Source organism: Podarcis tiliguerta (assembly GCF_965153285.1).
Source record: "Podarcis tiliguerta genome assembly, chromosome: 11".
Classification (NCBI taxonomy): Eukaryota; Metazoa; Chordata; class Lepidosauria; order Squamata; family Lacertidae; genus Podarcis; species Podarcis tiliguerta.
Genome location: NC_139544.1, coordinates 1,974,547 through 2,001,452, shown reverse-complemented (window position 1 = coordinate 2,001,452; position 26,906 = coordinate 1,974,547). Strand labels below are relative to the sequence as shown.

The 26,906-nt window shown below is 43.3% G+C and overlaps 1 protein-coding gene and 1 long non-coding RNA gene across 4 annotated transcripts; one reads left to right on the top strand and one right to left on the bottom strand.

Moving 5' to 3' along the window:
- Nucleotides 1-2,784: 2,784 nt before the first annotated feature.
- LOC310659760 lies at nucleotides 2,785-8,144 on the bottom strand. Its single transcript, XR_014502973.1, has 3 exons — nucleotides 6,770-8,144; nucleotides 3,962-4,098; nucleotides 2,785-3,286 (listed from the first exon to the last, which is right to left on the bottom strand). It is a non-coding gene; the product is annotated as an uncharacterized lncRNA (long non-coding RNA).
- Nucleotides 8,145-8,337: 193 nt separating this feature from the next.
- Nucleotides 8,338-17,802, top strand: ZFAND5 (zinc finger AN1-type containing 5). 3 transcript variants are annotated; one of them, XM_083403535.1, is made up of 6 exons: nucleotides 8,338-8,897; nucleotides 12,672-12,828; nucleotides 13,060-13,171; nucleotides 13,549-13,649; nucleotides 15,838-15,963; nucleotides 16,164-17,802. In XM_083403535.1, the coding sequence occupies exons 2-6, from the start codon at nucleotides 12,678-12,680 to the stop codon at nucleotides 16,310-16,312; spliced, it is 639 nt and encodes a 212-aa protein (XP_083259661.1). In that variant the 5' UTR covers nucleotides 8,338-8,897; nucleotides 12,672-12,677; the 3' UTR covers nucleotides 16,313-17,802. The 3 variants fall into 3 exon arrangements, with proteins under 3 accessions (XP_083259661.1, XP_083259663.1, XP_083259662.1); XM_083403537.1 differs by having other exon boundaries at nucleotides 8,500-8,897; nucleotides 13,546-13,649; XM_083403536.1 differs by having other exon boundaries at nucleotides 8,886-11,858; nucleotides 11,992-12,828.
- Nucleotides 17,803-26,906: the final 9,104 nt, after the last annotated feature.

Below are 26,906 nucleotides of genomic sequence, written 5' to 3'. Positions count from 1 at the left end.
GCCCGCCCGATGTTTTTGGCCTACAACTCCCATGATCCCTAGCTAGCAGGACCAGTGGTCAGGGATGATGGGAATTGTAGTCCCAAACATCTGGAGGGCCGAGCTTGAGGAAGCCTGCACTAGGCTAAGCAGATTTCACTCTAGGGTCCAACTCCTAAAACTGATATCAGGTACCGGTAATTATTTTTTATTTCTCACAAATAATTCATACTAAACTGGGCAGTTTTTACAGTGAAGGTATGTACAATAAATGCATGGCTATCACTTTTACTGAAATGGCCATGACTCACATAGAAATGAAGTTCCTGCGACTTCAGTGGGGTGTAGGGGTTAAGAGCATTGGACTCGTAATCTGGGGGAACCGGGTTCGCGTCTCTGCTCCCCCACATGCAGCTGCTGGGTGACCTTGGGCCAGTCATGCTTCTCTGAAGTCTCTCAGCCCCACTCACCTCACAGAGTGTTTGTTGTGGGGGAGGAAGGGAAAGGAGATTGTTAGCCGCTTTGAGACTCCTGAAGGGGAGTGAAAGGCGGGATATCAAATCCAAACTCTTCTTCTTCTTCTTCTTTCCTACACTGTTGAATATAAATCCATGTTATTAATCATCTTGGCTGTCTCTTAGTGCCTGAACTTCCACAGCTGTCATCCACCATGAACCACCATTGACAGGATTGGCAGCAACAGCAGCAGATACGTTCAAAGCTTGATTCTCTTGCTAATTGTGCTGTTTTAAATGTGCATTTTATATATGATTTCCTTCAGAATGTTTCTGTTGAAATGTTAAGATATCTTTTTTACTAACCTTGCTGTGTTTAATGTGCATTCTGTACATGATCTCCTTTGTAAATTTTTATTTTTAAATCTTTAAAATAACGTTTTAGTTTCCTGTTGATTATGTGGCTTTTAATGTATACTTCATTTCATTTTCTTCTGTAATCAAATTTATGCTGGATTGTTGTTGTTGTTTTTTTAAAAAAATATTAACCAGCCAATCAAATCAAATTAAATCACATCACCTAAATTCCGAATTACAAAGCCGAATTTTAAATTTTGCTGGGGGGACCCATATTTTAAGATCCGAAGGGGGATTCTGATCATCTTCTTGCTACTGCATTAATGTCCAAATCAGTCCAAACAGAGTTCATAATTCTATCCAGTCTTATCTTGCTGTTTCCACATCACATCTTGTTCATATATTTTCTCTTTTTTCTTTATGATCTCTTCTGATAGTCTCCTTAAGACGATAAACACCAATAATATGCCTGTGTGAATTTTTCCGTTCTTCCAATCCTCAAATCGAGATGGTTTCCATATATCATCACCTCCATAGATAACATCGCTCTTTCCATCATTAATTACAGAACTGTCGTTCTTAAGTCCCTCTGAGGAGTTTCACCCACAATATAAAAACAGCTCTATTTCTCCTCCCAGACTCAAGACCTCCGACAGAACTTCCCAATATGGCGACGGCATTTTTAACTGCATCATTCCAAAGCCCTTATACATTCCACGCTCTTCTTAAAACATGCTTTGGTTCGAAAGTTTATCTCCACACAGCCTTAAATCCACAGCTTAAGTCCTTAAACCGACATTTCTGACTTGTGAGGGGAGGGGATTCTTGTTTAATCACATAAGGAAAGAAAGGAAAGTTTCCCCCCCTCCCCCATCAGTCATTTGCCATACCGAGTCTTGGCGTATCTTCTCATGATTTATTCTTGTTCCTCTGACTCGTCTTGTTTTATCTTAGATCGCTTCTGTTAGCAGTCTTTACTCCCCCTCCTTACTTGAAATATGAGCATTCCTTCATCCAAATTGTTTCTTTTGAAGTTCTTGCAGCTAGTGGTGCGAATCAGGGACGGCGTTTAGGAGCGCCGAAATCCCACAGGAGGGCTTTGTGCCTAGTGCCCCCATCCCCACAAATTCGGGGGTGGTATAGGGCACAGCAGGCAAGGGCAGCCCCCCCCCCCACCATCCTGGGGGGGGGGTAGGGAGGCTAATTACTCCCATCATAGCCTCCAAATTACCTCGTGTGGGTCGGAGAGATGTTATTGTCAGCCATCTTCTGATGCGCCCTCTAGTGGCCCCCCTATGCTGGATTGTTTTATTCAGTGTTTTAATGTGGGATCTAAATTCTTTGAGACTTTTTTCTCTAAAATATAAAGCGGTAGAGAAATAAAATAAAAAATAGAATAGTAATAATAATAACAGTTTTAATACTGTAGCCAAAACTAGTATCAGGCCAAATTGTATTGTTGCTGAACTCAATTTGCCTAGCTATTTTGCTAACTTCTCTTTTATGTCTATATTCTCTGCTGGACTCTAATTTCTTAACAAATAAATAACATTTATTTGCATTGCTGGTATTTGTGTGTTCAGACCCAGAGACCTCCCCCCTAAATAAACACACATTTGACTCAAATTTTAGTTTTGGTTTTTGGCAGAATTTAGGCCACAATTTTATTGATTACAGAAAGTGAGTGGTTGCATAGACTGTGGTTCAACTAGCTCCCTGCACCCTTGCAAGTCGCGCTGACCCAGAAATCTATCATAAGTCAGCCAAGGGTGAACACCTGTGGTAGGTGGAAAGCCCAGGAACAGACTATGTCCACTCCCCAGATGCTCCCCTGAACTCTCGGGGGTTGACCAAGCCAACTTGAGTCCCTGGATTCCTTTAACGGAATACCCTTCACATAGGGATGGCGAGACCGTTCTCCCATCCCTATCACCTGAACCAGTGCCTACCCGCCACACGAGCACCTGCTCTCACTGCCAACCACTCACACTAGGAATGCCTCAGTACTTTTACACATCCTTAATTATCTGCCCAAAACTAGAGTGTAATAAAAATTAAGAGGAAAATCAGAAAAAAGAAAATAATGTCAGAACAACAACAACAACAAAAATGCATACATACAAAGTTATTGAGAATTCCAGCTCTTAGCTAGAGGAATTAAACGGTGGTAGGAGCAGGGGATCTGCAGCAATCTGAAATTCAATGGACAACCCTTGTACCATTTTACTTCTGTCCTTATTTCATTTAAAAATAAAAACAAAGCACACATCCAAAAGTAGGCTTTTAAAAATGCTAAAATGTATGCTCAAGACACCAGATGCCCCATGCTCCTTGTGCTGTGGAATGTCAGCAAAGCCATCTCATTATTCCTGTTTTGCTGTCTCTGCACGGAGAATCCATCCGCAGACCAACATTTTCCATCCATCATGACATTAAAAAGGCTGCAGCATTTAAACACAAATGAGCAAAAACCCAAGGTATTTAGTATAGTGGACCTGCAAAACAGCAAATATGAACAAATGTTAATGTATGCAACTAAAAATAATGACAGATAAACAGAACAGAGGCAGGAGAGGAGAGAGATGTGAGTATGAAGAGAGGTGCTTGGGGTGACTGTCTTCTGATTATGGAATTCCCTCATGGTACATTTCAGAAATATTTCAAGACTTTGCCTGTGAATGCAAACTGTGTCCTTGGTTTTCTCTGAGCGCAACCCCTGCTGGTGAGCTCATAAAGGCAAAATCTGGCCAGGAGGCCAGGTAGAAAGAAGTAGATTGTGCCGCATAGGATCTAAAATTGTTTTCATCACATACCTTGGGTTGTTTAATTCACTTATCCTTGTGGAAACATTATTTGCTTCTGAGTTAACAAAAACGGGAGTGGTCTGGTATTTTTTAATATTGTTATTATTCATTCCATTTCTTTACTGCTTTATATTTTAAAGAAAAAAATCTCAAAGTAATTTACAACACACTAAAACAGCAAATAAAACCATGTAGTCTAAAATATGACTGAATAAAGTCAAATATACATTCAAAGCAACATTAACAGGAAAATAAAATGTTATATTAAAGATTTCAAAATTAACCATTGCAAAGGAGGTCAGCTACAGAATGCACATTTAGTGCAGCAAAGTTAGCAAGAGAAGACAATATCTGCATAGAGCATACCTGCTGCAGTTGCTGCCAGTCCTGCCAACGGTGGCTTGTTTCACCTGTTCCTGGGTACAAGGAAATGACCTCTGAACATTTGTTCTGATCAACCCCACTTTAAAATGTCCATATTGCAGGTTTAGCCTCAGGAGCTGCTACGGAGTAATGAAAGAGGAGGTTGGAATTGGAGGTGAACTCTTGGTAGACGTAGCACTTGTGGCATAACTGTCAACTTACAGATTTGAAAATAAGGGACCAGCAGCCTTGAAAATAAGGAATCAGCAGCCAAAATAAGGGATTTTCCAAGCACAGGTATGTACAACTTCTGAGCCCCTCCAAGCCAAAGGCAGAAAGCCCAGCCAACAGCCAAACGCTGTGTCCCACACCGATTTAATATGAGATGCAGTTTGTCCCGTACATGCAACCATCATTTTAGGCATGACAGATATGTGCACAATTTTGCACACAGTGCCAAACCCAGAAGTGACCCACAAACATCAAAAAGGACATCACTAAAAGGGTGGGGCAGGAGCAAAACAAGGCATTTCCATTTCACGTGATTTCATGCAAGTGCACAATGACCTAGAACGCAACCCCCACACAAATCGAGGGTTCCCTGTATTTTGCCTCCCTTCCCTCTTGCTCTCCCTCTCTCTGGCCCTCTCAGGTATTTCTGCCCTGCTCTTCTTCCACCTCCGTTGTCCCAGCCACAGCACCATTGGCGGGCAGGGCGTGGGAGAGGGAGCGGGAGAGCGGGGGGCATGTTGCGGGGTGGAGCAGCCGCAGCCGCCCAGCAAAGAGGTGAAGCGGCTGCTGGAGGTGAAGTGTGCAAGGTAGAAGGAAACGTTCTTGTGACAGGAGGTTTCTTGGCTGTGCAAGGGCTCATTGCTAGTACAGTGAAAAGCATCACCACCTTGTGCTTGTGTTGGGCTTGAAAATTAACATAAAAACAAATCCTGTATTCCAGACATGTTTAACACTTCTAGAAAGAACCCTGTGTTCTTTTGTTTCTTTAAATTTACAAATCCCTGAATCATAGAATTGTAGAGTTGGAAGGGACCCTGAGGGTCATCTAATGCAGCGTTTCTCAACCTTTTCCCAACCCTGGCTCCCTTTCCACCTTGTTTCCTTCCTGTGACCCCCTGTCCTACCTGTAGAAAGGTAGCAATTTCAATGTTTTGTTTGTAAACAGATCATGTTTTAATTTTAATTTTTATAATTTACACAAAACACAATTACATTAAAAAAATATTCTTTAAGTATTTCTCTATCAATGTGACCCTTGTGCTTGATGACCAGAAACAAGCTTTTTATATCCAGTTCTATTGCTGTGAGGAATAACCAAAGATCATCTCTGTCCAGTATGTTAAGGTGATTCAGGGTTAGGCTGAGTAAATAATTCACACAACTGAGACCTGAATCTACCAAAGACAAAGTAAGAAATGCCATGAAAAACAGTTTTGCTCGATCATTTCTCACTTCCCTTTGTGGTCCCCTGGTCTCGTGCCATGGCCCCCCATTTACACAATGTTCACCTGAGGCCCCTAGGGGCCCCCGGTTGAGAAATGCCAATCTAGTCCAACCCCATCCAATGCAGGAGTCTCAAGAAAAGCATCCCTGGCAGATGATGGCAGGTGTTTGTGTGAAAGAAGATATTGCGTTTACCAGGTGCTCTTGCGACTGCTTATCTTCTTTTTCTGACAGTGGATGAGTGTTACAAAATCTCGCATGGTGCCAGCCAGTAAGAGTTTGTCTAGATGTTTGGAAATAGCTTCTAGAAATGCATCTCTTTCTGCCATCCAGGTGAGATGAGTAAAAGAGATTAACCTCTTTTAAAGCTCTTCTGGCAAGTGGCCCAGGCCATTAGTAATTGTGGGGAGGGGAGGCAGAGGCTGAGGTAATCATATCTTAGTTTAACACAGTCTTCCTCACTCTCGGCCCTCCAGATGTTTTTGGCCTACAACTCCCATGATACCTAGCTAGCAGGACCAGCGGTCAGGGATGATGGGAACTGTAGTCTCAAAACATCAGGAGGGCTGAGGTTGAGGAAGCCTGTATTAGAAAATGTACAGATTTCTTTATTCTGGCCTTTGACACCTGAGATGTTTTCAGGGTCAACCATATTCCTGCAATTGTAATCTGTTCCAAGTGTTTTTAATTTTGAATTGCTGCAACTCAACCTGGGACCTGCTAGTGAAGGATGGGTAATAATAATTTTAGAAAACAGAAAAGGGGTTCTGGTTGTACTGATCCTCACCTTCCAGGCAGACCCCCAGGCTCTAAGAATGATGGAGCAGCTGCTGCACCCACTACTCTTGCTAGACCACCTGCATGAAGCTTGCAAACCGTGGGTGGTCCATGGATCAGCTTGGGAACACCTGTCCTGAGTACTGCACAGCTTGATTTGGCAGAGGGCTGTAAGGATAAATGTGACTCTACTTTTAAGGGCACCTCCCATATTTAGCTGAGGTTAGGCCCAACCGAGCGGGCAGAGCGAGAAGCCAGAGTGAAGTAGCACCTAAAGGATATTAGACCTGTTCGTACTTAGTTCTTTAACAAATCCTCATTAAAAGAGAACATTACAGGGACATTGACTGTTCCACCTCTGGCAGAAAAATGTCCTGGACTGGGCTTGGGCTTATCTGCTTGTGCAGACAGATGGGAGTTTTGTCCCAAGGTCTGCTGTCCTCCTTTGCACCTTCCAAAATGCTGTTCTGGAGAATCCCCCAACCCTCTGAAAACCAGTTTGCAGAAGCAGCAGACAAGGAAATCAGAAACACCTTGCGCCTGTGTAAGCAGAAAAACCTTCCCTTTATGCAGACCTACCTTAGGATCCAAGCCTCCAGAACTCTAAAAGGTTCTGCTGCACCTATTCAGTCGAAACATTTCACTGATAAGTACGGTTCTGTTTTTGCCCAGTCACCACAGCTGACCTCGGGGAAGCAGCTTCTCTCTTATCCCTCCTGTAGTATAAGAGAGCCCCTTCTGTGCAGCTGAGTGAAAGCAGCAACTGCCTTATCCCTGTTTACATCTTAGCAGCACAAGCTTACTCATTCACAGCAGAAAGTTCAAGGCCCACACACCTATACTCGTAGTCTGAGGCACTAAAAGGACCAAAAAAACCCTCTAGTGTGCAGATATTAACACGGATTAAACTCATTGCTACTGAAAAAAGGATCCCAGCAAAACAAGAATATGTGCAACTTGATGTGCTGTGTGAACTTTATGTAGGGTAAAGGTCACAGCTGTTCCGCAAGCACAAAAGGGGGAACAAATGGCTCAAAGCCTCAACTGGGCTCCCTGTTGCGCAGAGATCCATTTTGTTTTTCATTCATTTTATATTACTGTCTATTTAAACATTCACATTTTATTTGTCTATCGAATAACAGCAGGCCACTTAACAGGAGTGTACAGTGAAGAGAAAATATTTATAATTACAATGTGTTGAGGTAGTAATATAGGGACTTTTATTTATGCTGAAAGAAATACAGTAATTTGGAATTGGTTATCAAAGCAAATATTAGGCAAGATCAATAAATGCTCAGCTGTCAACAGCAACATTAGAGCGTCACTGGGATGAAGCATTTTTCAAACAACACTTTCAAAAGACATTTGGCCTGTTGAGGGGGTCCTAGGCTAAGCACTGCTATGGCACAATTATGATTCCCGTGGCCACAGCCAGACCACCTCAGTAAATAAGACACCACTAAAACTGCACTTCTGACCAATCACAAGAACTGGAACAATAAGAGGTCCTTGGATAATTTACAAGCATGTATTAAATCCAAAATGAAATTTCTGATCCCACTAAATTAGCAAGACTAGCCGTGCTCAAGGAAAAGTCTCTAAGCGCCATGCATGCCCTTTAATATGTACTGTATATATCTTTTAAAACATTTGATGGAAGTTGATCTCCTTATTATGGGTATCCTGGCAGTCTTGTTTTTTCTCCCAGGATTAGGCTGGCATGTAAATGTGTGGGGAGAAATGAGGTAGGAGGGCGCGGTGGGCCTGAAAGGGGAGTTTGCATAAGCTGACAGTTGTGCAGATTCCCCGGGCACCACGCAGTTTGCCAACAAATAAGCAAGTGTGTGAATGTGCAGGAATGCCTGGGGAATGTCCCAAGGGACACGCAGGACATTCCACGCGCAGCAGGGTCTTCTCGGAGGTGCCTCCACGTCCTGCTGCGCCACGTGCTGCTTCGGGGAGGGCGATTTCGCGGGAGTTCGCAGCTCTTTTCGGCTGCCTTCCATCCCTTCCTTTGCGCTGCAGTCCGGGCACCGCTCGGGGCCTACTTCCGAGGAGACGTGGCTGCGTCAGCAGGAGCGGCAGGGGGAATCCCTCCCGGGGCGGCGGCGGCGGCGCCTCGAAGCGCAGCGATCCCGGCCTGGGGAGGGGCGGCGTGTGGCGGGCGGGGCGGGGCCTGGTGACGCGTGGCGCCTCGTCATCGAGCCCGTCAGCTGCCGCGCTCGCGCGCCCCCGCCCGCCTCCCTCGAAGCGCCTGGGCTGCCGACGCGCGCGCGCCCTCCTCCCTCCCTGGCTCGCTCGCTCGCTCGCTCGGCGGCGGTTTGTGCGCGCGAGGCGCTCTCTAGGCTCCTCCGGCCCCGAGGCTGGTGGCGGCGGCGGCGGCGGGGCAGAGGCAGCACCGGCACCGGCAGCAACAGCAGCAGCAGCGCCGCCCTTGGCCCTCCCAGCGCGGCCGGGAAGCAGCTGCTCCCCCGCCCCCCCCCCGCCCGGCAGCGGCTCCTCCTCCGCCTCCTCCCGCTGCTGCTGCTGCTTCAGGAACAAAGGGAGGAAGCGGCGGCGGCGGCGGCGGGGCTCTCTTCCCGCCCGAGCCCGGGATAGCGGCGGCGGCGGCGGCAGCAGCGGCCTCCTCGGCCTCCTCCCTCCTCCTCCTCCTGGTTTCCGCTTCTTTGTCCTCTGGGTCGGAGCCTGGCCGGGAGCCTCGAGGCGGGTGAGTCGCCCCTTCCTGCCTTCCCTCCTTCCCCCCTCGGGGGGGGGGGCTGCGGACCCAGCGGACCCCTTTCTGCCCCCCCCCCGGCTCCGCGTCTTCCCCGCGCCAAGGAGGCGGCGGCGGACAAAGGGCCGCGAAGGGGCAGCCGGGCTTCGGCTCTTGGGGGGGGGAGAAAGAGCTTTCCCCGGAAAGGGGCCTCCCTCGCGACCACCGCCCCAAAAGCCAGGCGAGAGAGAGAGGGGGGGCTGGCAGAAGACCCTGGGAGGGAGGGGAGGGAAGGAGGCAGACAAAGAGCTGGCCGGGGGGGGCGCGGGGACCCAGGCGGCTCCTCTCCCGCCGCCCCCGCCCCCCGGACAGAGGCGGCTTCCCGGGCCCCGTGGGCCGCCTGGCTTGCAGGCCGCGAGCGGCTCTTCCCGTCGGCTGGGCCTGGCCGTGACTCAGGGATTCTCCGGCAGGCCTCTCGCCGCCGCCGCCGCCACGGGGCTCCCCCCCCCCGCCTCCCTCGGCGCTTCCTCTCTCCTCCTCCTCCCTTCCCTTTGTTTGGTCCCGTCCCCCCCCCCCCCCCGCCCGCCTTCTCAGGCCTCCAGGCCCCCCGGCCTAGTTTCCTCTGCTGCTTCATTGTGCGCCTTCACCACTCCGTTTCCACAGAGGAGTTCTCCTTTTTTGCCCCCTTCCTAATGAAATTGCATTTCAAAGAAGGAAACATGGTCGTGGTTTGTAAGCTTTGCTTAAACTAAAACTATTAGTATGGTGAAGCCTTGGGGCATGTTCCCCAGGTTATGCGCATGGATGCCACACAGCGTGTCTGCAGCCGTGGCTTTGGAACTAACATGGACGGAGCAGTTCTCCAAAGGCAAGCAGAGCTTTCTCGAGCTGGAGAGCGGCAACCCAAATAAGCATATTTTAGGAGGAACCATCTGGTAGTGTGTGCTCTGGAGTGACACAATTGCAGTCATCTGGGCCATTTAACTGTTCTTGCTACTCTTGCTCAGGGCTAAAATCCCTGATAAATTCTCGATATAGTTATCAGCCTGACATGTTTCTCTTAATCGAGTGTCCTTTGTTAAGCTGCTTTTATAGTTTCCTGTTGGTACGTTTTTGCTGCTTCAGTTCTGTGGGCTGTGCAGGAGCTGGGCAGCCTTTGGAGATATAAATAGAAGCTGATTTCAGAGGCCCCTGTTGACGAGCTTTTGCCTGAGCCTCTAGCTCAGCCTGTCACATTGCAGCCTTGTGACAAGCGGAAGCTAATGCACTCACCATGTGACTTGGGCTTCTGAGAAATATTAAAGCAAGCAGACGACGACGTGCATGTGATAGTATTCGAACCCAGTATTCCAGTAAAAAAGCTAAAGGTCTAAACAACGGTAGCTAGCTTAAAGTTATGAAATTCATACCCGATAACAAACATTGTTTTTCTGTAAAGATTTGTTTGGCTTTCCATGCTAGTCATTGGCAGGTGCAAACTTCTTTGATACTGATGATGTCATTCTAGGGCTTTTTAATTGGATGGTGCAAAATTTACATGAAACTAGAAAAATGAAAATGGCACAGCTTTGTTTTTACAGATAAGTTTTACATAGCTTACGGTGTCGATTTTACATTTGTTTTGGAAAAACAGGTCAAATTTGTGACCACATATTCTCCCAAACAAATGTTTCTTTATAAATTACAAGCTGATTTTAGTGAGTTAGGGTGGACTTTATGGTGAAGGTGTGCCTGAAGTCTGCCTTGTGATATTCAGCAAAAATTATCTACTCTTTTGTGAAACAGGCCCTTTTTTCTGTCCCCCTTGAGCATATCTTCTAAAATGCTATATTATAACAATTGTGGAAAAGTGACCCACTCGTATGTATGGTACAGGACTCTTGTCTTCAGGCCTTTTAGAACAAGGATAAACTCTGAAGCCATTCTCAGTTGATTTTCTTAAAGATGCTTGTGCAGAAAAAACATGATTATTCAGGATATGTAAATTCAAGCTTTGGAAGTTTCATACTTTTTAAAATGTATACATGAAAAATCTTCACAGGGCATATTTGCATTTTTATTCATTTCACAGTTTTATATGCTGCCTTTCCATTGTTGAGGTCTTCGAATGCTTTTCTTTCTAGTAGACCATTATTACACGTTACAATCCAATTAATGTAGTGCCATGGGAACAGAGGTTATGGATCCTATATTTTTATATCAGTCTTGCATAGCTTATATGGTAATGAAGTTGAAGTGTTTATGTTGCTAAAACATGACCCGTGTCATGCACAGATGAGGCGGCCTTTTCAAGCAGGAAATTTTGTTCAAGTTTGTTTTGATAGTCACGGTATTTTGCTGAGTTGCTGTAAAATGAGTGGCTTGTTTTAATGAATATATTAAGCAGGACATCTTCCAAAAAGCCTGCTTCAAGTGAAACTCTTCAGCTTAATAGCTTTTGTCTTATTAAAATAGTAGATGATTTTGTATAAAATAATTTAAACACATGGTGTTCTCAGTTAGCATGGGGTTGGGTTGATTGCGGGCCCAAGTTCTCAGGTCCTGTTGAGCTAGTCTACCAAGAATAGTGCTCCATCCTTATCTCCATAATTTGTTTTTAATATACAAAGCGGTGTGTCTCTTGAGCCTAAAAGTACTCCCCATGCTGTGAGATCTATTGATAGGCAATAACCAGAACAGGCATGAATGGAGCAGCATAAGACTGTTCTGCTTTATTGAATAGACTTGAAGATTTAAAATCACTATGAAAGGTTCAGGACACATTTGTGTCCCTTTCAGTGACAAATCACAGTCCAGGGTTTTATGATTAGCATATATTGGTCTGCCTTCTCCACAGGAATAAAGGAAAACAGAACCACAAACTATTTTGATAGTTCGTATATTTTGCTTCTAGTGTTGTTCTTGTTGCATCCCACTCCACAGATGGGGCAGGTAGAGCAAAATGGAGGAATCCTAGAGTGGGAAGGGACCTGAAGAGTCATCTAGTCCAGGCATGGCCAGATTTGTCCCTCCAGCTGTTTTGGGACTACAACTCCCATCATCCCTAGCTAACAGGACCAGTGGTCAGGGATGATGGGAACTGTAGTCCCAAAACAGCTGGAGGGCCAAGTCTGGCCATGCCTGATCTAGTCCAATGCTCTGCAGTTGTAGGAGCCACAGTTAAAGACAGATAGAATGTTTCCACACTCCAGTAAAGATTGCTGGATCAGGACCCTTAAGTCTAAATCAAAGGAGCATAATTGCAGTGGGTTGGACTGGATGACCTTTCAGATGATCCTTGGGTGGATGTGGTCTTTTCAGCACCGAATGACTGTCAGTGGAACATACATTTAGATTCACCTCTGCCATATGCTTACTTGAAAGCAGTGCATTGTGGGCAGGTTGCATTGATGCCTGTATGCACTTAACATCAGGCGTCTAAGCTATGAGGCAACATTTTTTCTGTAGTAAAGCAATTCAGGTGAGGTTAATTTGGGACTGGAGAATATGCATCCAATCTTCCCTCTCCTTTTTAGGTGTAGCTCACGATCCTGTCTGCATTTGGGGGGAAGGTGGTGCCTTTTCACAAAGTTCAAGTGGAAACAGGCTTTTGCTTCATACCTCACTTACTCTGTTTGGAGTGGTTTCCTTTAGTCCCTTTTCCTGTTATGGTTGCCTGTGCTTACACACAGAGAATGACCACTGTGGAAATATGGCTATGTGATGTTATCTTATGTAACGGCTAGTTCATGTGAATTATGATCTTATAGCAACTTCTAAAGCAGTTTGTGTGTGTGTGTTTATTTACAGCACAAGATGGCTCAGGAGACCAACCAGACCCCAGGGCCCATGCTGTGTAGCACAGGATGTGGATTTTATGGGAATCCTAGAACTAACGGAATGTGTTCTGTCTGCTATAAAGAACATCTTCAAAGACAGCAAAATAGTGGCCGAATCAGTCCAATGGGTATGTGCTGGAGGAACATAATATAACTGAAATGCTAGCTGTGAATACTGTCACATTTCAGATACAAACATTTAAGTGAACATTTGTACTGTTCTAGTAACTTTGAGGCATTTTTGTGTATAAGCCAAATTAACTCATTAAAAAGACTTCCAACTATTTAACAGCTGTAGTATCTGCATATTACGAAGTTTACATTTCTAATCTATGCTTATATTTCCCCCCTTCATACAGGAACATCAAGTGGTTCCAACAGTCCTACCTCAGACTCTGCATCTGTACAGAGAGCAGATACTAGTTTAAACAACTGTGAAGGTGCTGCTGGCAGCACATCTGACAAATCAAGGTAAGAGCAGTGTAGAGCCTGATAGTGAAATGAAATAATTCTGGGCGAGTATGTAAGGGACACTCTAAGCCTATTACTGTTATGACAGTTTCTGCTACAGCTAGTTTGTAGGGGAAATAACTGCAGAGTTTATTATCTCTGCAATCAAAAAGGCTCTGAGCTTTACAATGAGGGAATTGATGTAAATGCCTTAGTTTGCTATAAGGTTAGATTACAAGGACACTTAGATATTACAGTCTATACATCAAGCTTTATCACCAGTGAGTTCAGTCATAGTTGTCAAAGAAGAGCCCAGGGTTTTTAAGTTTTAGCTTTATAAGATGTTAGTCTTCCTAATAGCACTAACAGATTGCTCTCATTTCACTGAATGCAAGCAGAAATGTGCCTGTTGCCGCCTTGCCTGTAACACAGCAAATGACAGAAATGAGCATTTCAAGAGAGGAGAAAGTAACTCCGAAAACAGAAACAACAGAGCCAGGTATGCCTTTTTTAAAGTCGCTTAAGTGCAGCTAGTTCAGTGGGACCTGGCAGGTGTAAACGGTTGGTAACCAATGAGAAAAACTATGCCATATTCTCTTTAGTATTTGGTTCTTTAGCATTAAAAGGCAAAAGTGCAAAGTAAAAGATTTATCATCCTTAGATCAATTTGTTCACTGCTTGTAAGAGTTCATCCAACAGTTATTATAAGTAGATTAATGTCGCTAGTCCCTTCAGCGAAAATGAATTGAGTAGTGAGAGTGTGCTATTCTTTTTTTATTTAAAGAAAACCATACAAAATGGTTGGCATTTTTTTCCTTAAGCATTTTGAATGAATTCTTTAACGTGCTGCAGTTCACCAGTCTTTACAACTTTCAATAGTTACTTTAGATCACCGGAGAAATCCAACAATCTTGCAAACAAGGTTGGGGTTTTTTTAAGTATCTTTGTTTTTTATATCCCTATTTTATATCTGTTTTGTATACCAACTTCACTGAAATGATCATTTCTGAATATAATATACCTCCATGCATTGTTATTCAAGCCTTTTTTAAAGACTTGACATTTTGAAGTAATTTCTGGTACTTGTAAAGTGTTTATGAAATATTTCCTAGATTTGAATAAGTTCACAAGGTTGAAATCCGTAGAGCATTTTGCATGAGTGTTTTTGTATTAATTTGCATTCAATATTCCCACTATTGAATGTTCTGGTGCTGAAGTCATAATCAGTGGGTATATATTTACATTAATTGTTTGGATGAACTCTTCATATAATAGGCTTTTAAAAGTTGTTTTTAGTAATGTATTTTTCTATATGGTTTTGTTTGAACGCTTTGATATTAGGATGGTTTGATTCTTTTGCCAGTATTTCTTGCTGGTGTATAGTATCATAAAATGTAATTCTAAATAAGGTGAATTTGGACATGGGATTCATTTAGAAGTAAGTGAAAAGGCCAGCCCAGCAGGTACAGCCTTAATGATGAACAGCTTTATACATCAGGGGGACCTTTTTATGTATATTCCTGATAAATGTGAAGGTAGACGGCAAGCTGAAAGATATTTAAATAGCACAATGATTTCTATATTTCTTTGAATCAAGTTCTGAAACTAGGTGAGGGTATATAAAATGATAGAATATGCTATGGCCTATGTATGATGTGTGTTGTTCCACCCATCTTCCACAGACGGGTCTTTTAGTAAGCTTAATAAATCTATAGTGTCAGTAAACAGATAATGCATTAAATGAAAGGGTGTTTTTTAACTGCATAGATTAGGTAAAAAAGAAAAAGTAGTAGTAGTATGATAGTGTTAGCTCTTCATTTATGATGATAGTGCAGCAACACTGAATACTGTGTGCACAGAAAGATGGAAACATACCACACTAAGGTGTTGAGCAACCAGAAATACCTTCCTAGTTCTCTGGAGCAGCTATGGGCTGATGCAGATTCTGTTTGAAGGTGAGGGTGATTATAGGGGAGAGAATAGGAAAGAGGAACCTCCAAGGTACATCCTTTCAGCCAATGTATGTTTTTTGTGGTGGCAAGAGTAGTAGTTTGCTGAAAGTTTGAGTGAGACCATAAAATATCCATTCCGAAACCTGCATCTTTACTCTTGGTAATCTCCAGCACACAAGTCTTCTACAATCCATTACTTGGGAACCAGCCCAGAAGGTTATGGGCTCTACTTGGTGCTTCCATCAAGACTGAATTGCTTGAATCCTAAACTAACTTGAGAAATTTAACTTAATGGAATGAAGCTTTACTATATCCCCACCCCTGAAAAAGTCTCTGAAGGGGAGGCGTCCTGAATAATATGGAAGGGTACAGAGGACTTATGGAAAAGATGAGGACTGTGGCAACTTAGAAGCCACTGCCCCACAAAAGGTGGGGAACCCCCCAGGGAAGCTTTTCATGGGTCCTAGGTTGCTATAGGCAGAAGGGGGGGGGAGAACTTTGTGTTTTCAGGTTAACATAATAAGAGAACCATTCTAATGATTTCTTTACTACAAAAAGGAGACAGGGAGGATGAAGGAGTAGGTGCTTCCAAAAATTAATTCAGCATCTCTTTCTATAAATAAACTACCAACACTGAGGTGTGTAAAGAAGAGAATTTAAAATGTGGAGATGAAAGCAGTTTAGAATTACAGTATACCACGTCTAATCAACTTTGGCCGGTTTTGTTCTTTTCAGTTGTTACTCAACCCAGTCCTACAGTTAGTCAGCCTAGTACATCTCAGAATGAAGAGAAAACACCTGAAATGCCTAAACCAAAGAAGAACAGATGTTTTATGTGCAGAAAGAAGGTTGGCCTTACAGGTATGCTATTAGACACTGCATTATCCACACTTATCCAGTCTTAAATATAGTTACTGCTGAGGACTTGCATACTTTGAAACTTTGTGACACTTTGAAATGGCACAGATGTATGTATGTACTTGAGTTCAGTTTTTTATTCCACATGACGAAACCTAGGTTTTCACCGAACAGGACTTTATGCTGTTTTTGTGCTTTTACAGGGTTTGATTGCCGATGTGGAAATCTGTTTTGTGGACTTCACCGTTACTCTGACAAGCACAACTGCCCATATGATTACAAAGCAGAAGCTGCAGCAAAAATCAGAAAAGAGAATCCAGTTGTTGTGGCCGAAAAAATCCAGAGAATATAAACTAACCTACTCGGTGAAAAGACTGACTTTCTTTGTTTTTATTTTAAAATATCCTAGGAAAACATTAAAGAGCAGATGCATGGCCATTTTCCTTTGATGTTCTCCAGAGTTTTACTTTAGTCTATCTTATTGATTGATATTTTAGGATGTTGTGGGTGTTACAGGCAGAATTGGATAGATACAGCCCTTTAAAATGTGTACATGCCCTCCCCAAAATGAATTGAAAGAGTAAGACCTGCACTGGAAAACAGACATGCACAAAAGACAAGAGTTGTCTAGTTCACATGTGCCAAACAGATGCATAAAATCTGCATGTTTGCAGCAGATTTGCCTTTTGGGAATGTAATTGAGGTATATCATCCTTGGATAGTGCTACGTGCCTGCTTGATTAAATTATACACCAGGAAAAAATGAGTCTACTTTTACCATAGTTAAACTTTGTTCTCTTTAATTTCCACAATTCATTGTTTTGAAACTGAGCTGCAGAGGAGCCACTTTCTAAAGAGAACGAGCGTTCAGGTGCCATAAGCTGCAGTTTAAGGTTACCTACTGAATGAAACCAAGAAATTTGAGTCTGAACAGTGCAATCCTTGGAACTGATGAAAATTGCTCAACTATTAAAACTGGTTCCCAAAGGAAACTTCATTTTCAGAACTTTTTGAACTAGCCTACAACAGAAGATTTGTCTGCTTCTTACTCTTTATGTAGCTTGTGTAGCACAAAACCACAAGACTGTTTTACAGTTTACAAACAAAATGCTACATTTAAAAAATAAACATAACCACAGCAGCTCTGTCAAGTAACATGCATCTGATGAACCTAGTTTGCAAATGTATCCAAGCATTTAATTTGTCATATACATCTTAAGTTGAATGTGTTCTGGGTTCAAAAGAACGTTCGCTTTTAATTTTTATAGTTTTCAAATGTAGTGAGATTGCACCATTTTGCATGGAAAAATCATACCCAATATGGCTGCTGTAGACTTTAAGTGGTACCTGGAACCACTCTGAGGGCTGCTTTATTATTTTAATAGTACTTGGGTGTAGGACTATAGTGTTCTTGGGTGTATTGCATGGGCTGCATTATCTACAGCATTGTACAATAACAACTCTAGAAAAGGCAGTATACTTCACTGATGCTTGTCTGGTAATATCACTTCTGTGTTATAATGGAAGGTTTTTGTGATGTATGAAACTTGTGTTTTTTTATATAAACAAGTACAGTTTAGAGTAGTGTAGTGGTAATGCCTGTCCTCATCTGTAAATAGTTGTGTTATACACAGGGCACTACTTCTGACTTCTATTGCAGTGTTCAGTCTTAGTTTTTCTTCATTAAAAGCATCAGGTTTTGCTTTAAACTTTGTCCTCAGTTGAGTTATTAGATATACAAATGTGTACAGATAGTTCATATTTATGTATTGCACATAATCATGCTACCCGGCATCTATGCTATATTGTATTATGTAAATAATAAAATCATGTACAGAGGGATATAGCTCCTTTTTGTGATGCTTCATTGGGTTATTAAAATATTGATTGAATAATCTGAAATCTCCTACTTGTGAAAAGTTGGTTGCAACTAATCCTTCAATTCTTATTAGTTAATAATTTTGGAGATCAGCTCTTCTGCATGTTTTTCCCCTTGCTGGATTTTATTTTTAGGTACACTTCAGCCAATGAAGATGTGTTCAGATGAGCAAAGCATGTAAAATGGAAGACAAATATGACTCCTGGACCTTTAAGAGCAACATCATAGTTGAAAAAAGAAGCCTTAGTTGCTTTGATCTACAAATTTCTCCACTCAGATTCTTTTTGCTACCACCTTAGCTGCAGTTTTCTGACCTGATTTACTGCAAAAGTTGTGCCTTTTGACCATGTTGAATCACTCGTTTTTTATTTATTACTGTTATGAAATCCAATTACCCTATGTGGTGGTATACCACTTCCATGGAATTAAATATAAAAACTATATGATGTGTACAGATTTCCCCTCTTTCAAACTTTTTTTTAAAGAGCTTGGAGCAATAAAGAGCACACTCCGTAGTTCACTTTCCCAAATTATGTCCACCCTGGTCTAGCGCTGTTTCCTTTTATATATTTCTTGTGGGAAGGTCAAAAGTCTGTACATAGAGCTCTGCTCTGTAGTGGCTAGTAATGCGTTCATAATTAAGTAGGATGCAAAAAGTTGGAGCTATTCTCTGGAATAACAGGTGAGCAGATTTTGGAATAACAGGTGAGCAGACATGAGCAGATTTTTAAAGTTTAGTTTGCTTTCTCATGGAAGTTGTAGAAGAACAGTTCTGTTCCTCGTGTGTGTGTGTGTGTGTGTGTAAAAAACCCATAGCAGCTCCAAACCTCACAAGGGGTGGGCTATTAATGACACTATAATCAAAGCTTAGCTATGTATCTGCCTTGCCTGTGACACGGTAGTTTGAGAACTTGCACTTTCTTTAACAGAGACCTAAAATTATCTGCAAACAGATGTGCAATAAAACAGTTTTTACAGCTTTTTTACCTCTATTATTAGGCTAAAATGCTGCACATCTATAGAGCTGATGCTTAGCTCTGTAGTTCTTCCTCCTAGTATGAAATCATTTGCTTTGTTTCCTGAGGTAATTCAGCCTGTGAAGATCTTTGTATAAAATATCTGTCACTAGGGTTCCCTTGGGTGGGTAGAGAGCAAGTGCTGGCGCACTACAAAGTATCCACTGTGAAGGAAAGATGCGCCCCCCCCCCCACCCCATGTCTCCTAGTTTGTAGTAGACTATAAACAAAGGTGTTCTCCCTGTGTCCACAGGAGTCTTGGGCGACATCCTGCCTGACGTTGAAACAAGGCTGACCCGGCCCGTCTGCTGGTGGTTGCTGCATGTTTGGTTCCCATAAGCTGCTCTTGTGCGCAGGCTGCAGAGATGTGCTTTCCCAAGTTGGCACACAATGTATATTTCAGCTGGGACATAGATGTTGTCCAAAAATAAGGCAACTTGCCTGAAATCGGCATCTTACTTTCTGTCTATATCTTCCACAACAGTGAGATTGTGATTTATGCTTTTTATTGTTAAGCTACAGAGCATTCTGCATTTCAATTTTCATTTAGAAGAAAAGATCATAGAATCATAGAATCATAGAGTTGGAAGAGACCACAAGGGCCATCGAGTCCAACCCCCTGCCAAGCAGGAAACACCATCAGAGCACTCCTGACATATGGTTGTCAAGCCTCTGCTTAAAGACCTCCAAAGAAGGAGACTCCACCACACTCCTTGGCAGCAAATTCCACTGTCGAACAGCTCTTACTGTCAGGAAGTTCTTCCTAATGTTTAGGTGGAATCTTCTTTCTTGTAGTTTGGATCCATTGCTCCGTGTCCGCTTCTCTGGAGCAGCAGAAAACAACCTTTCTCCCTCCTCTATGTGACATCCTTTTATATATTTGAACATGGCTATCATATCACCCCTTAACCTCCTCTTCTCCAGGCTAAACATGCCCAGCTCCCTTAGCCGATCCTCATAAGGCATCGTTTCCAGGCCTTTGACCATTTTGGTTGCCCTCCTCTGTACACGTTCTAGTTTGTCAGTGTCCTTCTTGAACTGTGGTGCCCAGAACTGGACACAGTACTCCAGGTGAGGTCTGACCAGAGCAGAATACAGTGGCACTATAACTTCCCTTGATCTAGATGCTATACTCCTATTGATGCAGCCCAGAATTGCATTGGCTTTTTTAGCTGCCGCGTCACACTGTTGGCTCATGTTAAGTTTGTGGTCAACCAAGACTCCTAGATCCTTTTCACATGTACTGCTCTCAAGCCAGGTGTCTCCCATCTTGTATTTGTGCCTCTCATTTTTTTTGCCCAAGTGCAATACTTTACATTTCTCCCTGTTAAAATTCATCTTGTTTGTTTTGGCCCAGTTCTCTAATCTGTCAAGGTCGTTTTGAAGTGTGATCCTGTCTTCTGGGGTGTTAGCCACCCCTCCCAGTTTGGTGTCATCTGCAAATTTGATCAGGATGCCCTTGAGTCCATCATCCAAGTCGTTGATAAAGATGTTGAATAAGACCGGGCCCAAGACAGAACCCTGTGGCACCCCACTAGTCACTCTTCTCCAGGATGAAGAGGAACCATTGATGAGCACCCTTTGGGTCCGGTCAGTCAGCCAGTTACAAATCCACTGAGTGGTAGCATAGTCAAGACCGCATTTTACCAGCTTCTTTACAAGAATATCATGGGGCACCTTGTCAAATGCCTTGCTGAAATCAAGGTAGACTACATCCACTGCGTTCCCTTCATCTACCAGGCTTGTAATTCTGTCAAAAAATGAGATCAGGTTAGTCTGACATGACTTATTTTTCAGAAATCCATGCTGACTATTGGTGATCACAGCATTCCTTTCTAGGTGCTCACAGATTGTTTGCTTAATGATCTGCTCCAGAATCTTCCCTGGTATTGATGTTAGACTGACTGGGCGGTAATTATTTGGGTCCTCTCTTTTCCCCTTTTTGAAAATAGGGACAACATTTGCCCTCCTCCAGTCTGCCGGGACTTCGCCTGTTCTCCAGGAATTCTCAAAGATGACTGCCAGTGGTTCTGAGATCACATCTGCCAGTTCTTTTAATACTCTTGGATGCAGTTCATCTGGCCCTGGAGACTTGAATACATCTAAACTAGCCAAGTATTCTTGTACTATCTCCTTAGTTATTCTGGGCTGTGTTTCCTCTGCTGAATCATTTCCTCCAAATTCTTCAGGTCGGGCATTGTTTTCTTTATCGGAGAAGACTGAGGCAAAGAAGGCATTGAGGAGTTCAGCCCTTTCTGTGTCCCCTGTTTGCATTTCACCATCTTCTCCTCTGAGTGACCCCACTGTTTCTTTATTCTTCCTTTTGCTACGAACATACCCATAGAAGCCTTTTTTGTTGCTTTTAACCTCTCTAGCAAGCCTGAGTTCATTCTGTGCTTTAGCTTTTCTGACTTTGTGTCTACACGTGCTGGCTATTTGTTTGAATTCCTCTTTGGTGGTTTCCCCCCTTTTCCATTTTTTGTACACATCCTTTTTTAATCTTAACTCAGTTAAAAGTTCTTTAGATAGCCACCCTGGCTTCTTTAGGCACCTTCCATGTTTCCGTCTCATTGGTATTGCCTGAAGTTGTGCTTTTACTATCTCCCTCTTAACAAACTCCCAGCCATCATGAACTCCCTTTCCTTTTAGTATTACTGTCCATGGGATCTCACCCAGCACTTCCCTAAGTTTTATGAAGTCGGCTTTCTTAAAGTCAAGAAATTGAGTCCTAGTATGCTTGGCTGCTCCTTTCCGTTGTATAGTAAACTTCAGAAGAGCATGATCACTTGCGCCTAATGATCCTTCCACTTCTACCCCATTAACCAGGTCATCGACATTGGTTAGGACCAGATCTAAAATGGCTGTTCCTCTTGTTGCTTCTCCCACTTTCTGGACAATGAAGTTGTCTGCAAGGCCAGTGAGGAATCTGTTTGACCTTATGCTCTTGGCTGAGTTTGACATCCAACAAATATCTGGGTAATTGAAGTCCCCCATTACTACTATCTCCCTTCCTTTTGCATGCTTGGCCATCTGTTCCAGGAAGGCATCATCTATGTCCTCCGTTTGGCTTGGGGATCTATAGTAAACTCCCACAATGAGGTCACTATTATTCTTCTCTCCCTTAATTTTGACCCAAATGCTCTCACTTTGGCTTTGAGGTTCTAAATCTTGGATCTCATCACAGGTATACACATCCCTGACATATAACGCCACTCCTCCTCCTTTCTTGTCTGGTCTGTTTCTCTGAAATAGATTGTATCCCTCCATTTTTACATTCCAATCGTGGGACTTATCCCACCAGGTTTCAGTGATGCCTATTATGTCATATTTAGTTTGCTGTACCAAGAGCTCAAGCTCATCTTGTTTATTTCCCATGCTTTGTGCATTAGTGTACAGACATTGAAGTCCATTAGTCATTCCCCCGTGTCTCTTATTTAAGGATTTTTTCCTCCCACCACTAGGTCTGCTTGCTGTTTGCTCCATTTGGTCTATGACATTTGGATGATCATCTTCATCAATTAATAGACTCCTACCTTCAGGAGCACTGTCTCCCTCCCCCACATTAGTCAGTTTAAAGCCCTCCTGATGAGGTTTCTTAGTTTTTTGGCAAAAACATTCCTCCCAACCGTTGTGAGGTGCAGCCCATCGCTTGCCAGAAGTCCATCCTCAAGAAACTGCAGTCCGTGATCTAAGAATCCAAACCGTTCCTGTTTACACCATTTGCGAAGCCAGCTGTTTACTTCCACTATTTTCCTCTCTCTCCCTGGGCCACGTCGTTCAACTGGGAGAACAGATGAGATGACGATTTGTGCATTTAATTGCTTCAATTTCCTGCCCAGAGCCTCGTAGTCTCTTTTGATCTTCTGGAGGCTATTGCTTGCAGTGTCATTGGTTCCCACATGAACCAAGAGGAAGGGGTATTTGTCAGTGGGTTTTATGATTCCTTGCAGTCGTTCAGTTACATCTTGGATCTTAGCCCCGGGGAGACAGCACACTTCCCGAGACATCTTGTCAGGCCCACAGATCACTGCTTCTGTTCCCCTCAGTAGGGAATCCCCTATCACCACTACACGCCTTCTCTTAGGTTTGGTCAGGGTTCTTCCGTGAGCGGTCCGTTCCAAGGTCGCCTGCACATTCCCTGAGGACTGACTTTGCTGCTCATCTTCATATACGTGATCGACTGTAATGAGGGAGAGATCCTCAAATGGAGTCTGCTCTTCGTCTTCCATGCTAGGGGAGAGGACCTCAAAGCGATTGTGTATTTCTAGACAATCAGAGCGAACCCTGGGCCTCCTACTTCTTTGAGTCACGTTTCTCCACATATCGGGCTCCTGTGTTGGTGAACTAGCCTCCTTCTCAGGGGAGTCCCCTGTCTCCTCCTTGGTGGAGACGGTGTGCTCTGTTGCTTCCAAGAAGAGCTCCAGCTCTCTAATTCTTTGGAGCGTAGCTACACGTTCCTCCAGTTGCTGGACTTTGTCTTTTAGGAGGGCAATCAACATGCAATTGCTGCACGTAAAGCTGCCTGCAACCTTTGGCAAGATGGCAAACATTGCGCAGGAACCGCAGGCGACTGCAGCTGTTCCCTCCCCCTCCATCTTGAGAATGTGTCGTTGGGCTTGAGACTAGCTCCCCTAAATCTAAAAGATGGTTCAAACCCCTTTTGGCTCCTTCTTCAGCCGCTGCCCTGCAAACACTGATAAGCTCCTCCCACAGCTAATCACCTGCCTCAACAGAAACCCTGCCCCCTCTGACCTTTGACCAGGTAAAGCAGCTAATCAGCCACAAGAATCACACACACAAGAAACCCCTTTTGGCTCCTTCTTCAGCCGCTGCCCTGCTGAAGTTCCTTATTGTATAAGGCAACTTATACAATATACATGAAGGTGTGCAGATTACCTTTCAAAAAGTAACTGAATCTGAATTCCAAATCTCACTTTGGTCGTATGGTACTGTGATCAAGGACAAAATGTGGTGCCCCCCCCCAAAAAAAAATACTATTTCTCAATAATTCCTTTTGTTACAGTTTTTTTTAGGTACCTGTATAAATATAAAATTTGGCACTTCTTTGGCCCTGTGCAGGTTCCCCTACAGGCACCACTCTAAATCTGTCACTGTTCACTTGCCTGGGAGGAAACTACTGAACACAAGATGACTTGCTGCGGAATAGATATACCATATTTTTCGCTCTATAAGACGCAGTTTTCCCCTCCTAAAAAGTAAGGGGAAATGTGTGTGCGTCCTACGGAGCGAATGCAGGCGGGAGGCTCTGCTCAGTGCTCCCTTTAAAGAGCCACGTGGAGCATGTGTGTGGTTCTTGGGGGGCTTTTCCCTGGGAGGGAGAAGGGCTGCCCTTCTCCCTCCTAGGGGAAAAGCCCCCAGGAGCCGCACAAACGCTCCGCACGCTCTTTAAAGGGAGCCCGGCTCTTGGGGGAGCCTTCCTCCCGCTGGGAGAGGCTGTGCGTGGCTATCCCAGAAGCCAGGACAGCAAGAGGCTATCCCAGAAGCCAGATCCCTCTTGCTGTTCTGGCTTCTGCGATTCAGAATATATTTTTTTCTTGTTTTCCTCCTCCAAAAACTAGGTGCATCTATGGAGCGAAAAATACGTAGTTAGGATTGCACTGTCAGTAAGGTTTCGTAGTCCTGGTTAAGTAAAATTTGAACTGGGTAAGCCTGCAATCCCATATGTATTTACCTAGAAATAAGATCCACTGAACTAAGTGGGATTTACTTCTGAGTAGGCATGTAAGTGATTTATTTTTAGTCAGCACTCTGGCTTTTAATCAGTTGGTTCCACTAAGTTGTATTCTAGTAATTATATTTTGGCAAATGTGTCTATTATTATTAATAAAAATATTATTACTATTATTAATGTCTGTGTGAAAACAAACCACTAGGCTGCAGCAAAAGCACTTAACAACTTCATGAGCATCACAAGAGAGAGAGAAAGCATCTGTCTTGACTAGGAGAGGGAAAGGAGTGCCAGTTTTAAATTCCTGACAGCAAGTGGCAATGGGCCAGAGCTGTTGTGGGAGCTTGTCTGCAGCCTTACTCCTGAGCCACGGCATCCTTGCAATAATCACTTTGCATAAATTGGATGGGAAAGCACAGAGACACATACTTTTTGCATAAATTACCATTTTATGGTTCCCACCCCCTTTTCAGTTCTGAAGTAGCACACTTTCTAACACCCCAAGCGAATATGGATTTCACTGTTCTGGGGAAGCAGATGAAAAAGCTAGTTATATTTATTTCACTGCTGTAGCTATATACCTGTAAACAGATTAGATCAGTATTCACTGTCAGTGTTATGTATTTCTAGGTTGCAAATACAGAAGAAAAGCAGATCCAAATGTCATTTGCTTATGTATAAAGCAGGACAGTCTTCAGTGTTCATTTTTTCATTGGCCTGGTGTCCTCTGCTAATTTTGTGTGTTCTCGTGGACACATCTTTGTGTCCCTAGCGTGATGGTTTACATGTCCTTGTATCTTAAAAATGCACTCCTAGATGTCTGTAACCAGAAGTAAGCCCATTGAAGCCAATGGGTTTGTGTAGGAATGCAGCCTACAATTCTTATTACTGCTATGTGCATACATGGTCCAATCTTGGGCAGCCTCTTTGTATGGCCAAGCTATCCTAACTGGATTTCTTGGACCTTATTAATCCTGTTCCATCCTCAGAACCACTGCCTTATTCTCACTTCATTTCTTATTTATCTTTTCCTTAAGTCCAGTAACCACTGTATCATTTGTATATCATGTTTATTTAAACCATGTCTTTCTGAACATATGCTCATTTCCTTTGTATTTTTGTAAACCTTGCTCCTAGTCTTCTAATCCCACAAATGCCAACCAGAATTCAAGTGCCTTGTTCTCCTTTTTAAGCTCCTGCTTAATAGACTCAGCATTTTTCAATTCCTGAAAAATTCCCTGATTCTGTACCTCCTCCCCCGATCATATATTCTGTCATATCTTTACAATCTTCAGTCTATTCTACTCCAGTCACCTCTGCTACAAGATCCTCTTGGTATTCATTGCATTGGACATAGTTATCTGCAAATGACACATTACATGATGCATTTCTATGGATCTGTGCAGTTAGCACAATTGTTATTTTGATGAGCAAGAATAGGATTACAGCAATTCCTATAAGTACTCACATATAGCCCAACCTTTCCAGATTTGTATCTCTGTTCTTGAACTTCCTTGTACAGAACTGCATTATAGTGCAATTTCATTTATCCAAGGCAGGGAGGAGATGGCACAGTACCACAATATTAATGGGTATTATCAGGTGCAGAAAGCTGTGCACAAATCACATTTGTTGTGACATGACAAACAATAAATAGCAATAATAATAAAGGTAAAAGTAAACTAATGGACCCCTGGATGGTTAAGTGCAGCCCAAGGCGACTATGGGGTGCAGTGCTCATCTTGCTTCAGGCCGAGGCAGTCGGCGTTTGTCCAGAGTTTTCTTTTTTCTTTTTTTAATGTATTTTTATTAAAGATTTTCTTGATTTACAAAAGTATATGCAATGTCTCTCATATTTTCCCCATCTATCGTTTTTACAAATCAGTTTCATTTGTTGAGACATTAGGAAAAAAGGGGGAGGGGTGGAGGGGGAAGATGGGTAGGGGTGGGGTCGGGCGGCGATGTTTCTATTTTGCTTAATGTATGTGGGGTTTGGTGTCAGCGTTGCTTGTGCAGGTTCTCTGCTGTTCACTTGTGTTTCTTCGGTGGTGAGAGAGGTTGGGGTTGGCCTAGGGTGTGACTGTTCATTTGTGGTTGGCTGTGGTGGTCTTTGTTTTCATGTGTGAATGGGGTGGGTGGGTGTTTTGGATCAGGTTAGCCATATTGATTTGCATGCTGTTGGTGGATTTTTGTCACTGTCTTGTTGGGCTGTGTGTGTGATAAAGGGGAGCCATACCAGGATGAAGGCGTCTTCTATTTGTCCCCATGTCAGTTTCAGTTTATTGGTTAATTTTTCTAGTAAGGCTGTTTCCCTTACTGGTCCATGCTTACTCCTGACAGCTCTCTCCAGTGTCTGGTTATG

What these genes read in the sequence shown, in the direction of transcription:
- ZFAND5 (XM_083403537.1), top strand. Translation starts at nt 12,678, where the DNA reads ATGGCTCAGGAGACCAACCAGACCCCAGGGCCCATGCTGTGTAGCACA. An exon ending in AACAGAAACAACAGAGCCAG is followed by an intron (nt 13,650 to 15,837) that starts GTATGCCTTTTT and finishes TGTTCTTTTCAG; the next exon opens with TTGTTACTCAACCCAGTCCT. An exon ending in AAAGAAGGTTGGCCTTACAG is followed by an intron (nt 15,964 to 16,163) that starts GTATGCTATTAG and finishes GTGCTTTTACAG; the next exon opens with GGTTTGATTGCCGATGTGGA.